Source organism: Chlamydotis macqueenii, chromosome 1 (assembly GCF_036417535.1).
Source record: "Chlamydotis macqueenii isolate bChlMac1 chromosome 1, bChlMac1.mat, whole genome shotgun sequence".
Taxonomy (NCBI): domain Eukaryota; kingdom Metazoa; phylum Chordata; class Aves; order Otidiformes; family Otididae; genus Chlamydotis; species Chlamydotis macqueenii.
In genome coordinates this window covers 196,253,189-196,267,989 of record NC_141556.1, presented here as the reverse complement: position 1 = coordinate 196,267,989, position 14,801 = coordinate 196,253,189, and the positions used below count along the sequence as shown (strand labels likewise).

Below are 14,801 nucleotides of genomic sequence, written 5' to 3'. Positions count from 1 at the left end.
TGTTCCCACCCATGGCAGAGGCGTTGGAACCAGATGATCTTTAAGGACCCTTCCAACTCAAATCATTCTATGATAATGTAGACATACATAGATGTCTGATCAGTAGAGGTGACAGAGAACTAAGTAGCACTGAAATTTATTTTCCTATCACATCCTGCTTACAGTAACTGCCTCCTGATTACTGCTTCTTCACTACTCTCACTGCCCTTTCCTTACATACAGTATTACTGTCAAACACAGTGTGGAAATAACTAATAGAATAGCTCAGATGTGTTTTCCTGAGATGCCACCTGGGACAAGACAAGTGACAGATTAGCCACACAACTTACTGATTTATTAGATATACAGAAACTATGATGCATACAGAACTAGAGTATACAGAGATTAATTCACACACATTTTTCTAGATTCTTACATTCCAAAAGTTTTATTTTTAAACCTAACCTATAAAAATCAAGTTTTGCTTTAAAATTGTCACTGCTTACAAATGTTAAGTCAACAGTCATGTGAGGAAACTCATCTTTTGACTAGCTTGCACCCTGTGGGACTTCTTTGACTTTAATGATTCTTGTGAGTTAACACTGCAATTTATATGGGTTTATTTTACTACTCTATATTAATTTATCAATTTATCAACAGCCCATAAAGGAAATGCAAAGTAACAATCTAACGAGAATAATTTTCATTTAATTTGACTGCCTTTAAAGGAATCAAATTATTTTAAATTACTTGTATGCTTTCACCTCTACTTTTGATGACTTTCTGATGTTCATACTGTGTGATTCAATAGAATTACCAGAAATGCGTAATGAATATTAAATATATAACATACTGTACATCTCCCAAAGAGAGTTGTGCTGCATTTCTGCAAGAATCTCCTTATTTGCTTAACTGACACAGTACCTATTTAAAGGAAGTACTGTTAACATGGCATTTTGGTGCAGAGGCACTACAGGCTGAATAAGTTTGCTTGTGTTCATGGACTCACTTTCCCCTATAACATACTACTTTGTAGATGAACAATACAGCCATAACAGACATATTTCAGTGATCAAGAAACTACTCCTCTGATAAAAATTCACTAGGAAAGTACCATGCTTAGTAGGTTAAAAATAAAGGCTTTAATTAGAATTTTATTTCTTTTTAATCAGCAGAATAATTCACATTTTAACAGAGCAAATTCTTCAAGTTTAAAAGAATTTATGTAGCAACAAATGAGTGCAGGGTACCTGCAGGCTCAGTTAGGGGTTTCTGGGAACACTGTCTTGAGAAATGGTCTAATTTCAAGTATTATTTTCAAATAGAACTACTAAGTCGAGAAGTAGTTTAAAAAGAATTAAAAATATATTTAAGTACGACTCATAAATTGTTACCTTGTTAAGAGACAATTCACTGAAAAAATGGCTATCAGTGCAAAAGACATGCTAACAGCTATTATATCATTAATTCTGAGTTTAAGGCTATGAAAGTGCACATAAATAAATTTCTGGTCATTGCTCTATCAACAGGTGCATCTTCGCAAGGTTTAGATTCTATGGTTCTCTAGAGTTGTTGCATAAATGACCATCTTTAAATTTACCCTAGTGACAGAAAATAATTTGCATTGTAGTCGCCATTTCAGCTTCTTATAAAATTGTCTCTCTAATCCCCTCCAATACAAACAAAGGATCTGAATCAAGCTGAGGGAGTCTATTAAAAACTACATTTGTTAATTTTACATTTGCCTTTTGACAAGAAGTATTTAGTTAACAGTCTCCTGTTAAATACTTAAAAGTTGAATAAGCCATAAACTTAAGCTTACTCTTAAAACATCAGAGCAAGATTTTCTTCAATTTTAAGCATCTGCCTTTCTCCCCATATTTTACATAAAATATGGGAAAAAGTGAACTGTACATAGTGTGGACTGGTAAAAAACCTGTGCAACAGCAAATAAAATTAATAAAAAACAAGAGAGGATGGTGAATTTAATAAATTATTCAAAATATTTAGAAAATAAAAGACTTTTCCAGCTGATTATATAAATTAGCTCATGGGATTAAGGGATGTACACCAACTCCTGCCTTTCCAGTAATAGATTTTTAGATACAAATCAAAGTTAACATTTATAAAAGTGGATTCAAATATAAGAAGTACTTCTGTAGCAATGTTTTGGTACATGCTCTTTTAATATAAAGTATTTTAGTAAGTATGTGATCATAGATTGGACTGAAAAATAGGCTTGAAGATTTTAATGAATCTTCATTAAATATAGCAAATTCAGCAAATATAATCCATGGAACTATTTAAATGCTTTAAAATTAATATGCATATAAATACACATACCTTAAAGAATTCTTTCTTTTCAACTTGTTCATTGCCATCTGTATCCAACATTTTAAAGGCAATCTGAAATCCAGTCTGGGGTTCTGCAACAAATTGCGAAAGAACTTTATTATAAACACACCCATACTCATACACTAGTACTCAAATATTTAATGCAAAAAGAATATTGCCTATGGTTCAGTTCTCCATTGTTACGCACATACACAATATTTCCAGTAAACCATACATACCTCCTCCAATATAACCAAACTTTTAAAACACCTTTTTAATCACAGAATCATAGATTCATAGAACCTTTAAGGTTGGAAAAGACCTCCAAGATCACCAAGTCCAACCATCAGCCTAACACCACAATGCCTACTAAACCATGTTCTGAAGTGCCATGTCTACGCGGTCTTTGAACATCTGTAATTTCAAGGGATAATTAATGCAATGGCAAAGTGAGAAAAGCCAGCAGTGCCCAAGTACAGTCATGAATGTTCATCCGATCCCAATGACTGTGAAAATGTTTTATGTCTTACTGTCCTGGTCTTAGATATTCTCTATACATGTCTCCATAATCCCACGTCTCTTCCGAAGTCTAGCTCTGTCTTGTTTACTACAGCTCCTTTTCAGGTGAGAAGACTGGAAAATGCCTTCAGAAACCAGTAATTCTTCCCAAACCGTGATAAAGAGCTAGTGTACTCCTCAGGTACTTCTTGCATGCATGACTGTATGCCAGTATTTGCAGTCTCCCCTAGCAAACAGACTGATCTTGTAACCGCGGCCAGCTCTCTCGGCTCCTGCTCCTGCTGCGTTAGCCCCAGGTCTTTTTTTTCCTTTCCTTCTCCTCCCTCCCTAAACAATATACTCAAATGTTACTGAGAAGTAATAAACCACTCTGGCCTTTTTGGACAAAAGCATGTTTTGTACGACGGCCATCAAACTGATTTTTTTCAGGAATTTTATACAATTTTACCCTGCATTTCCTTCACCGAGTGGATGTTTCTTTTCAACACAAAAAACGTAATGAGTTCTGAGTCTTGCAGGCGCTATTAAAACACAGTGTGTTTTGAGCTCCTTCCCACAATTTCCTGATCTTACTTTGCTTACAGGAGGTGGCCTTGCTCATTAGCAAGCCCACACAGGAGCAGCATGCCGCTGAAATGTAGTTACCCTTCACTGCAGTAGCAAGCACTTATCCCAGTAACTTCTGGAGCAGGTGAATTAATTCCACATCCCAGTCAAGTCAGGCATTAATATGAAAGCCACGGACTTATCGTCTCTAGAATACATTCAAGTTTCCAAGAACAATGTTGGACTCACAAGGGCCATGAAGCAGTATCTCTAAAAAAACCTCTAATGCTTCTAGAGTTTTTCTTTTGGAAATATATTTTTCCAGCTCCATCCTGTAAAGTTTTAAGTCTTGCTTTTTTAAAGAGAATCTTTCTACAAAGGAAACATGTTAAATAAATATCTCGTTCCTTTTAAGCGACAACAAGATGGTTAAATAAAGTACTATTTTTACATTTTAGAAATAACTACATTTTCAGCAGACATCTAACGTTCTCTGTGGAGCAACACTGTGATGCAGAGATATTTTATAAATATAATGACAATCTGCATAGCAGAGCCCCTTCCCAGCAACCGGGTTGTAACAATCAAAATGGCTTCCATTCCATGGAAATGCCACATGCTAAATTTGTGTTACTAGTTCAAAACCAAGAAGAGCCTATCCTATAATATATTTAGAGAATAAAAGTAATTGATGTATTTAATAGTAATTCATACCATCTGTGCTGCAGTTTTCAGATAAGAGAGCTGTTACTGAAAATATAGGACCTAAAGCTCCTTATACTGTTCAGAGATGACATACTTATCTGATATGATGTAACCTCAAAGGTATGTGTTCGTAAAATAAGCATAGTTCAAAGTCTACCTCAGATATATTTGTATTTAATTAGAATTAGGCAAAATTCCAAAATCTGAATAGAAGAGCTTCATTTTAGCTGTGGGTGCAGGTTAGACTTAAGTGCTTCCCCTGCAACCATTCCTATGTTGACCAAGCTGTCAACTTGTCTGACTGGCTAACTGAAACAAAGCTTTGAGTCAAGGCGACTATTTCGGTTCCTGGGCTCCTTCACCAGGCAGGGCTTTACCAGAAACACCATTAACCAATTGCTAGAAATGAAATTCAGTATAGCACTGGAAGAAGAAAAAATAACGATGACAGAAGGCACACAGAAAAGAGAAAAGGGGATCACAGGGGGCAACATAAAGCCTTTGTCTGCTGCCAAATTACATTTTCAAGTTCGGTGTTGTTACAGATAGCGCTTTTGTAAGACAGGCAGCATGGTTTGGTCAGCAGTGCCCCAGAATCAGGACGCTGGAAACCCGGCGGCTCTTTTCCTGTTTCCCTATTGCTCTGTTGGTGAGTCATTTAAATATTAATAGCTGCTTTAAGAAATCTCACATTAATTCTCACTAGTGAGAGAGAGATGTAACTGAGGGCTGACGGGCATGGGATACCTGTTAGGCAAAGACAGAGGCACTAACACTTGTTGACATTTGCTTTCAGACTGATCGGTATGATAACCCTCCGTGTAACCAAAGCAGCGCATTAGCACTGCATTTTTATCCTGCATCAAAAGGTGCCTTTGTTTTTGCAGTTCAACACATTCCTATATAAATTCTGTGAAAAAATAATGTTACTTGATTGTCTGGAGAAGTGAAACAACTTGCTCTGATACCGCTTCATTTTTCTAATCCTCTCGGCCAATAAATCAGCATGAATTTACTTTCAGCTGCCACAGATTTTTAAAGAAATAGAATATTTGGCACCTATTTGTGCAACTTTTAATTATTCTTCTGAAGTTATAATGTCATTGTGCTTTTTTTTAAAAAGAATTCCTCTCTGAGTTGCAATAAATACAACAAATCTTTTTAAATCAGCTTCCTAACTGGGCTAGACTGTTAGATTATTTCTGATTTTAAAAAGCACGTGAACATATGGTGTAACTCATGTTCAAGTTAGGTGCAGCACTGCACAATCGCTACTAGTAAACCAGTATATTTGTATGGTAAATAGGCTATATTAATTTATATATACTATGTAATATTGTGTACTAGTTGAAGTTCCTAGTAGGAACGGATCCAATTCTGCTGAGAAACTAAGTTGTAAAAAGCCTACCTAACTATTCTATCATTCTATAAGGGTAATGGTTTTAAAATAGAAGGAGGTAGATTTAGATTAGATATTAGGAAGAAATTTTTCACAATGAGGGTGATGGGACACTGGAAGAGGTTGCCCAGAGAGGTGGTGGATGCCCCAGCCCTGGCAACATTCAAGGCCAGGTTGGATGGGGCTCTGAGCAACCTCATCTGATTGGAGATGTCCCTGCTCCTTGCAGGGGGGTTGGACTAGATGACCTTTAAAGGCCCCTTCCAACCCAAACTATTCTATGATTCTAAGCTGTGCAAGAGACATTACCAACAGTCATTGTCTGTGAAGACTGGACTCTGGAGACCAACACTACTTGCTCTTTCTACACTGTGAGAGTAGATTTCTAGAGAAAGGAAAACTTGTCAATTTGTTTAAGCCCATGCCATGGACCGTGCAGCCATGGATGAGGCTCAAGCACCTACAGCCCATTGGGACACGAACAACTGCTTTCTTTCTCTCCTTTCCCCATCCACTGATACCATGAGATCTAGTATGCCTGGTTTTGTCCCTTGCTTAAAATGCTAGGCCTGTGTAAGCCAGGCAAAAAAGATTGCATGTGGACTATTACATGGACATGCATGTGGATTACCTCACTACTAGACTATGGGTCTTGCTGTGTAAAGCTCATTGCACAGATATTATCCCAGACTTTGGCATTTTCCAGCATGACCCACGCTTCATTAGAACCCAGGTAGGTGGCAAGCATGGCAGAGTAAGTATGGGTGAGGAAACCCTGAAAATCCAAGATTACTTCCACATACAATCAGATATTACCTGCTGTTTGCAAATAAAGCAAGTACCAGACAAAAATGTTTTTTAAAAAGGCTCCAATAGAGAAAAAGGAAGAAGGCAAAGGAGGGGGCAGAAATGCATGCAAACACTTGGAGGAAATAAAGTCAAAAGGAATAGAGAAGAAAAAAAAAAAGGATTAAACAGCCAAACAAAAAGATACTGCAGAAGTCTGCTGCTTATGTATATAACCCACTGCATATCTGAACACATGAATAACAGGCAACAACATTTCAGACACCACAACAGCTTTTAAACCAGTGCATGATCTATAATGTTAACATCTTGTGGTCCAAAATAACTAAAGCTACTATCCAGAAGACAAATTACTCATCTTCCCCCACTACTATTCTTCCCCTTATTACGTGGTCCTGTAACCAATGTCTCCTCTCTCTCAAACTCTTTTGAAAAACTTTACTGATCCCATGGTGCAGGGATTACCACGATTTTTGCAGTACTGCTATGGACCAATGATGACACTATGGAAGTAAGTTGCAATTAATTAAAGTTATAGCCACTTATATTAAGGCCTTATCACTCTACATAGAATAGTTCCTTACGATTTATTATAATGTAGAAATTTAGAAGTTAAAAAATATCAGGGAAAGTTCCTGGAAAGCTGTTAGTAGCTGTTAGTTACAAATATGTGTTTTAAATATATAATACTTACTTGTAAGGATTGTCAGCAAAAATAAGTACTCTGCATAAGATATCAACCCTGAAATAAAAGAGTTAAAAAACTACTTATAAAAGAAAAAAAAATACTTACAACAAGACCTGAAAGATCAAATCTTATAAATATAAAATATGTAGTTTAACATCATATTAAATAGGCTATTAAAGTAAGCCACATTATTATTTAATAAAGTTTTTACTTCTGTTTTTAGTGCTCTGAAGCTAAAATTCCCTATCCAGAGACTCATCAATGTTCATGTCTAATCAAGAAAGTAAGGTTTATTTGGTATTAATAAAAGGCCTACATTAAATCTTTGGATTTTCACTGAAAACATTCAATGTTTATATAAAAGGCAAATAAATTAAAGGCACTTTGTCACATTTAGTACCTGGGAGGAGAACTATTCTAACGTTACCCCGAAGGATCAAAGTCCTCCATCCTTTGGCAGGCTTGCGAAGGCGGAGAACAGCTTCCCTCTAATTCTCACTCAAGGGGAACATGGCAACACGCAAAGCTGCCAGGCTGCTAGATTGTGCTGATAGCACTGCTGGGCGGGGTGCCAAGAGGAGGCTTTTTTTTTTTTTTTTTTTTAAATAGGAACATGTCCTTTCTACAAGGTGAAAGTATTTCCCCCCTTCTGAAGGAAAATTCCAGCGTTTTCCTTTGAATTACCGCCTTAAGTGAAAAGCCTGAACAAACGCAAAGATGTGATAGAGTCAAAATAGAGGGTATGAGCTAAAGATAGAGAGCGCATAACGATGTGGTTAAACAACAGAATCTGAACCATCTGCCTCACCATAATGTTTGAAGAAAAAATGTAAAGGGCTTTTTTATAAATCACTTTTCAAAATAACTGAGCTACTTTTAATTTGTGAGCTAAACATTGTATAATGCTGAAGCTGCTTAAAATAATGAAGTTCAAACATGCCTATCTGTGCAAATATAAACTATTTTTTCTAATTTATATTTAGTTAATTAGCAGCTAAGGCATCCACTTAAGCTTCAGTGATAAACAATTAACTTCTGATAAATTACTACGCAGAGCCAACAGCATTTTTATTTGACCTCAGATAGTGACTTAACACTTTAAGTATCAGAGTTTAAATACATCAAATTGCTGAATGCAAGAGTCTGAAAATCTGAGAACAAGTCTTAGCTAAGGACAGGTCTAATGCTGATCCTGTTGCCAGCTCACTCTGGTTCCCTATCTCTGTTTTCCTCTCCATTAAAGTAGGGCTGTTCACCCTGTTATCCAGCATGCATCATGTGAAAATCAGCACAGTACTACAGTCATACAGCTGTGGAAATAAAAGAAAAAAACACTTTTATCAAAAAAGATTTAGTTTTGCTTACAAGTTTTAGTGTTATTGCCTTTGCAAGAATGTAAATTATTATTTGCATTGCTGTAAAACTTGGAATCGTGTTCCGAGAGTCCAGGATTTCTACAAATTAAAAACCAAACAAATAGGAGAAGTAACTCCTACCCCATTTTTTTTAGCTTATATGCCTAAGTATAAGACAAGATTAAAAAATGGATAGGAACAAATAGGGGAAGAAAGGAAATCAAGCAAATAATGTGATGGGCAGTGATCAAGATTCCTGCTCCCTAATTTTGTGTGTGTCACAGCAAAAAAATGTTTAAAGAAAGAATATAAAGAAAGACAAAGAGGTAACTCTTCAGCTCTATATAGAAAAGACCTCCCACTCCCACTGTGGGCTGCAATGGTATCAGCACAAGATCCCTGCCTGAAAATTTAACCAGCAAGTGATGAAGGCCAGCATCACTGGCCAAGGAGAAGTGGTAGTCTGCCCCTCAGCTGTCTGGAGATGTGCTGCACAGGGACAGTCTAGGGGAGAGTCAGAAAGTGAAGACAAGCAGCTTATGCTGGATAAAACAGAACCAGGAGAGCCCAGTGTTGGGATACTAAAGAGATGACACACTCAAAGGAGTCATGCAAAAAACTCCATCTTTATCATAGCATTCGAAAGGACATTGATATGGCAGATTATGTTTGTCAGAGAAAAAAAAACGTCGTAATAATTGAGACACAAAACGCTTAGTGCCTGGAGAGTTTTCGCTATATGGGTAGACAGGGAACATTGTACGTTATAAAATTTTGCAGAAAGAATCTATAAAATTTATATGGAGATGGTAGGATGTAAAGAAAAGACCAATTTAAAGACAATACTGCTTATTGGCTCAAGGGAGAAGCATGATGGCTCTTCACCTGAATTGCAGAGGGCTGGAAAGAAAAGCCTTGAAAGAAATGGCAGGGGCAAGGCACAGACTCTGTTTTCATCATCTTATCGTATGCTGATTGAAAAGTCACTCTAGTGAAACACATAAAAAAGTAAATATAATAAAAAAATGCAAAAAAATTTCTTGATTGTTCTTTAAAACCCGTCTCAGTGCCTTAAAGCAAATCCACAGCCTGTCTGACATTTTCTGGCAGATCGATTATACTCAAATAATTTGAGATACAATTTTTTAACTTGTGGAATAATTTCCATAAAAATTCTTCTTTTAATTTTATTGTCCTTTTGATACCTGTAGTGAATGGCCAATTTAACTTATCCATAAAGTAAATTAAATATTTTAGTAACTTTCTTTTTATTCTACAGTAATAATGAAAAAGCTACTCAAGTTAAAAGATGCAATGCAACAATGTTTTTTTTTAAAAAAGATAGAAAATTATATTCATATCCAAGCAAAATTTAAAAATAAAAGCTTCACATGCTGTTAAATGACTCAGCATACTTGCAGCCAAGTATTTGCAGTTAGCACTGGCAAAATACTGTCATTTTCTAACACTAAATGAACCTTCCCTATCCCTGCCTAGAAATCTCTACCTTCAAACTTTATGGCAAATGCTGACAGTTCAATATTGTTATTGCTGAATAAATCATAAGTATATTCACAAAATATGACATGAATTTTAAAACTGCCCACTAGAAGGCAGAATTCCCTAGCGTTCCATTTTACAAACTGGACTGATGACAGTTTTCTCTCTACTTGATACTTCAATAAGGTATTTGAAGGTAGTTAAAATAACCTCAGCTAAACAGTGGAACAGGTTTCATTATTCTGGTACTTGTAAAAGTCGTATTTAATACATAAATATTTACATTTAAAAAATGTAATAATAATGCGTCTCAAAGCAAAAGCATCAAAGTCACTGAACAGACATCACGACCAAAAACTGTAAAAAATTCATGTGTTGTGGAAACATATGGATGACTGCACTGAAAATTCCTGCATCATCTCAAACTTCCACCTGACCTTTGAAGGACAAAGTATATGGACCCGCAGTCCTAAGCAAGGGGAGACCAATGCCTTGTCCAGAATGCAAAAGATGCCAGGCTGAGTGTATCACCGAGCTCATTTTCTGCCAAGCAGTCAGCTGGGAGAGGTGCAATAAAAGGAGGCTGCACTGATTTGCTATGTTTTCACTTTCTGTTGGTGGATTCCCAGTTTTCCCAGGCAGGGTGCTTTGGGGATTTGCAGTGTCAATCACTAGAAAAATAAAGGCTCTAAAAAAGCAAGGATAGAGAAAGAATATCTGAGAATTAAAGACTGGGAATCCTTTAAATGCAATCCTGGGAAAGCATGTGATGATTAGTAGTTTGAAAAGGCAGGGAATGCCTTTCAATACAAATTTCAATTTCAATTTTTCAATACAAAATTCAGCCTTCCCTAGTACAGGAAAAAATTGTGCAACTTGTTCACAGACGTTTCAGGGTTGCTGGGGTATGCTGGGGCTTGCGAGAGTGGACTGACAAGCAAGGCACCCAGCTGAAGACCTTGCCACGTCTGCACAAGGATGCAAGAAATGAACCGCACAGAGAAGAGGCCACGAGGACAAGGGGCAGGCAAAATGCTGCAGGTGGAGATCGAGGGCTGCTCTCTTGGCACAAGCTGCCAGCCATGCCTAGGGATCTGCAGTGCATGGAGAGAGCGTGGCTCATGCCTGCCAAGGAACTGCAGCAGCGCAAAGGCAGCTTTATTTTCCAGAAACATCCATGGGATAAGGGATTCAGGCTGAACTCTATGATACAGAAAGTTTGTGAATAGACACTGTCGGTCTTTCTCATTAGCTGGGGGATTTCAGTCTTTGTTACTGGTGAAATGGTTAATTACTCATCTATTTGGTTTCCTTGATCCTCTTGTTTGTCTTCTCCCTTAATTTATGCTAATGACATGTTTATTTGGTATTCTTTAATTCTCTGTTGTTATACAAACAATATTCCAGCTCTCAGAGTTTTCTCTTTATGTAGCTTGACATAAGGTAGAAATGCTGGGTGAAAAGAAACTGAAGCACATTGGTGCTGTGAAGGGCCACTGAGCTCCTGAAGAGGGAGAAATAAGTTCACCTGCTCTTGGAATCAGAGAGGTCACTTTACATAACTAGATACAAGTTTTATTTTTACTCTTATTTTCCATGCATTTCAGTTACACAGTGAAACAGCAGCTTATTAACAAGAAGTCTTAAAAGTCCATTTTGTGCCAGAGTGATTGATCCCTTTAGTCCTGTTCTCTTCTCCAAGTAGGATTTCTGATTTCCTTCGTCTCTCCTCCCGCACCTCAGGTGGCTTTCCATTCCCAGCCTGCCTCTTTACTCTCTTGCATAACTGAGAGACTTGCCAAGGAGGCAGCCACTGGCTAGATGGGGATGAAGTCAAATCCATGAAACCTTCTTTAAAAATACATTAAATTCATACCACATAATGAGATAAAAAAACAAGATGTATTTTTCAGTGTCAAAAGTACTTGTTACCTTTATCATCAAGCTCTCTAAAAAAGGTCGGTCCTGGTTTAGCTTTGGCAACACACAGCAGTGCAGCATCCACCTCCTTTAAAGACACAAACAAGAAAATACAAAGCCAGTTTTGAAAGAGAAGTTTATTTGGTTGGGTAACAGAAAGAATGCAAGTTCTTTTGAAGAAGGAAAGGAACATTTTGCTTACCTTTTTTGTCAGTTTCTTGGCTGAGGCTTTACCTGTAATAAAAAAAAAAATCATAATTTAATAATAAACTGACTTTAAACTTTGATCAAGTTCTGTGGCATTTCTTCAGATTTTTATGGGAAAATGCTAAATAATATGAAACAGAATATTTTCCAGCAGGCAGTTTGTTTCTAATTCCCACAATGATCAAGAAAGGACAACATTTAAAAATAATACGAGCAGTCTGTTCAAATGTTCCTGCAACCTACATGAAACCACAGGCCACTCTGGTATCTATGACTGACTTACAAGTGCAATTCTGCATACTGTGAGCTACAAATGTAGTACAGATTCCAAAGCAAGATTACACAGTAAGGAACAACTGCTGGATTTACAAAGGGATTTGCATGCACACATAATAACCCTTCAAGTGCAGGCTGACTACGCAAAAGCTATAAAAAAGAAAAAAAAAGAATGAAAATGTTGATGTTTCTATTAAACAAAAGTAAATTGAACAACTCTGCCTCCTGAAAGAGTATCAGATGAAACTATGCAAACTCCTAAGTGTTTATTAGTAGGTTCAAGTCTATACACTTGAATAGAGGAGCCACTGGCAGAGGTGTAGGCTGTATTTCTGCGTAAATCACCCGATGCAATGTATTTTCAGTGGAACATTTCAGCTGGTTAGGCAGGAACCCCAGAAATCCTGTGGTCATGGATTGGCAGGAGCTGTGCTCCATCCTTTCTCAGTCTATCTGCCCTATCACACCAGTCTGTCTCCTCAGCATTTCTCCTCATACAGTTCCTCAAACCCTGTGCCCTTCACTCTTACCACTCTCAGCCCATCGCTTCCTTCCTTCATCACCAGTTCCTCTGGATTCCAGCCAGTCATTCTCTCCTATTTATTCACGCTATGTAAGCACAAGCCAAACTGCTTGCACTTGCTCTGACGACTGGTGCCCCTGTGTGCAGCAGCCTGCTTGACTCCAAGGCTTACTCTGCTGCTTCACGGGCATCTTGCATCTGAAGGGTCACCAGTGCAGCACTGCTGTTTGGAAACAGACATGATGGAGGCAGTCTGGTGGGCAGTTGTCAAGAAACTTTTACCAAGCACTTGCACAGGCCCATAATTTAGCCAGAGAGAGGCGCATTCTGAGTAAAACACTGAATTTCCATAATTACAGAATCATACAATGGTTTGGGTTGGAAACGACCTTAAAGACTATTCTAGTTCCAATCCCTCCACCATGGGCAGGGACACTTTCCACTAGACCAGGTCGCTCAAAGGCCCATCCAATGTGGCCTTGAACACTTCCAGGGATGGGGTATCCACAACTTGTATGGTCAACCTGTTCCAGTGCCTCCCCACCCTTACAGTGAAGAATTTCTTCCTTATGTCTAATCTTAATCTACCCTTTTCAGTTTAAAGCCATTATCCCATGACCCCTTGTCCTATTATTAGGACAAAAGTCCCTCTCCAGCTTTCCTGTAGGTCCCCTTGAGGTACTGGAAGGCCACTATAAGGTCTCCCTGGAGCCTAGGCTGAACAGCCCTAACTCTCTCAGCCTGTCCTCATAGGAGAGGTGCTCCAGCCTTCTGATCATCTTTGTGGCCCTCCTCTGGACTTGCTCCAACAAGTCCATGTCCTTCTTATGTTGGGGGCTCCAGAGATAGATGCAGTACTCCAGGTGGGGTCTCACAAGAGCAGAGTAGAGGGGCAGAATCACCTCCCTTGACCTGCTGGCCATGCTCCTCTTGATGCAGCCCAGGATGCGGTTGGCTTTCTGGGCCGCAAGCGCTCATTGTCAGTATATCTTGAGCTTCTCATCCACCAACACTCCCAAAGTCCTTCTCCTCAGGCCTGCTCTGAATCCATTCTCCGCTCAGCCTGTATTTGTGCTTGGGATTGCCCCGACCCACGTGCAGGACCTTAATAATAATGCTGGCAAAAGACATGCCCAGCTGCAGGAGGTCTCCACTGGTAACTTTTGGCTTTAGACGAGGGAAGCTGCTGGAATATCTCAACCAGCAACAGTTCATTTTTCAGCACAGGCAAACCAGTGCCCTGCCCTCTGCTCCCTGAACTGGCAGTAAGTTTTGCTGATAAATTCCTCTCCCCATCCCCCTCCCCCAAATCAGCCTAAGGCAGACACCTGGCACGTAACATTTCAACCCTAAGTTTAACAAAAGTTATAAGCAACTAAAATTAGGGTTTTAATACTAGAGTGTTGAGTGACCCCAGCAACAGGTGTTGCCAGTACCACCTGCTCCTGTGGACGAATACATTTTTGTGCAGTGTGCATACATATGCTTACACCCATACAAACACACATATAGAGCTAGATAGATAGACACCTTCTAGCTCAAAGGATGTATTAAATCCTCTACTTTGCAGTGCGAGGGAACACCACCGTTTAACACTGTTCACTGCTGCAGAGCGTTTTAATGAATGGCTATTTAGCAAACCAAGTGATTCAGATCTCAGCTTGAAATGTTGCTGCCTCTGCACAGCGTGTTTCAATGTGGAATTAAACTATAGCAGCTCTTTCAGCTCTGGGAGACCCACATGGCGAGAAGCCTTATAGAAAGGAATGAGTCAGGCTGTAGGTCTGCAAAAAACAGTATCTGAAAGAAAAAAGGGAAAAACCCAATGTCTTGCACTTAAATGCTCTTTGTACTTCGTGTTTGTATTGAAGTCAGCCATGCACCCTTATTTGGTTAACAGCAGCCCCACTCATTCAATTTTCCTGGTCACCCCAAGAGCATCTCATTTGGGATGGCACCTGCGACCGCAGCAGTGTCCTGGGCAGTAGCCTTTTGCCAGCATCCAGGAGGATGATGAAGGGAGATAAGCTGAACTCTGCAAGC

General features: G+C 38.6%; 1 protein-coding gene across 1 annotated transcript in view; it reads right to left on the bottom strand.

The window, feature by feature from the left end:
* Positions 1-14,801, bottom strand: part of MICU2 (mitochondrial calcium uptake 2) — a 149,638-nt gene that overhangs the window by 28,705 nt on the left and 106,132 nt on the right. The window contains exons 3-6 of the mRNA XM_086739521.1: positions 11,955-11,986; positions 11,765-11,840; positions 6,984-7,031; positions 2,323-2,405 (exon numbers count right to left, since the gene is read on the bottom strand). Of these exons, the coding sequence (XP_086595647.1) occupies positions 2,323-2,405; positions 6,984-7,031; positions 11,765-11,840; positions 11,955-11,986 (239 nt within the window). The remainder of the gene's footprint in view (positions 1-2,322; positions 2,406-6,983; positions 7,032-11,764; positions 11,841-11,954; positions 11,987-14,801) is intronic.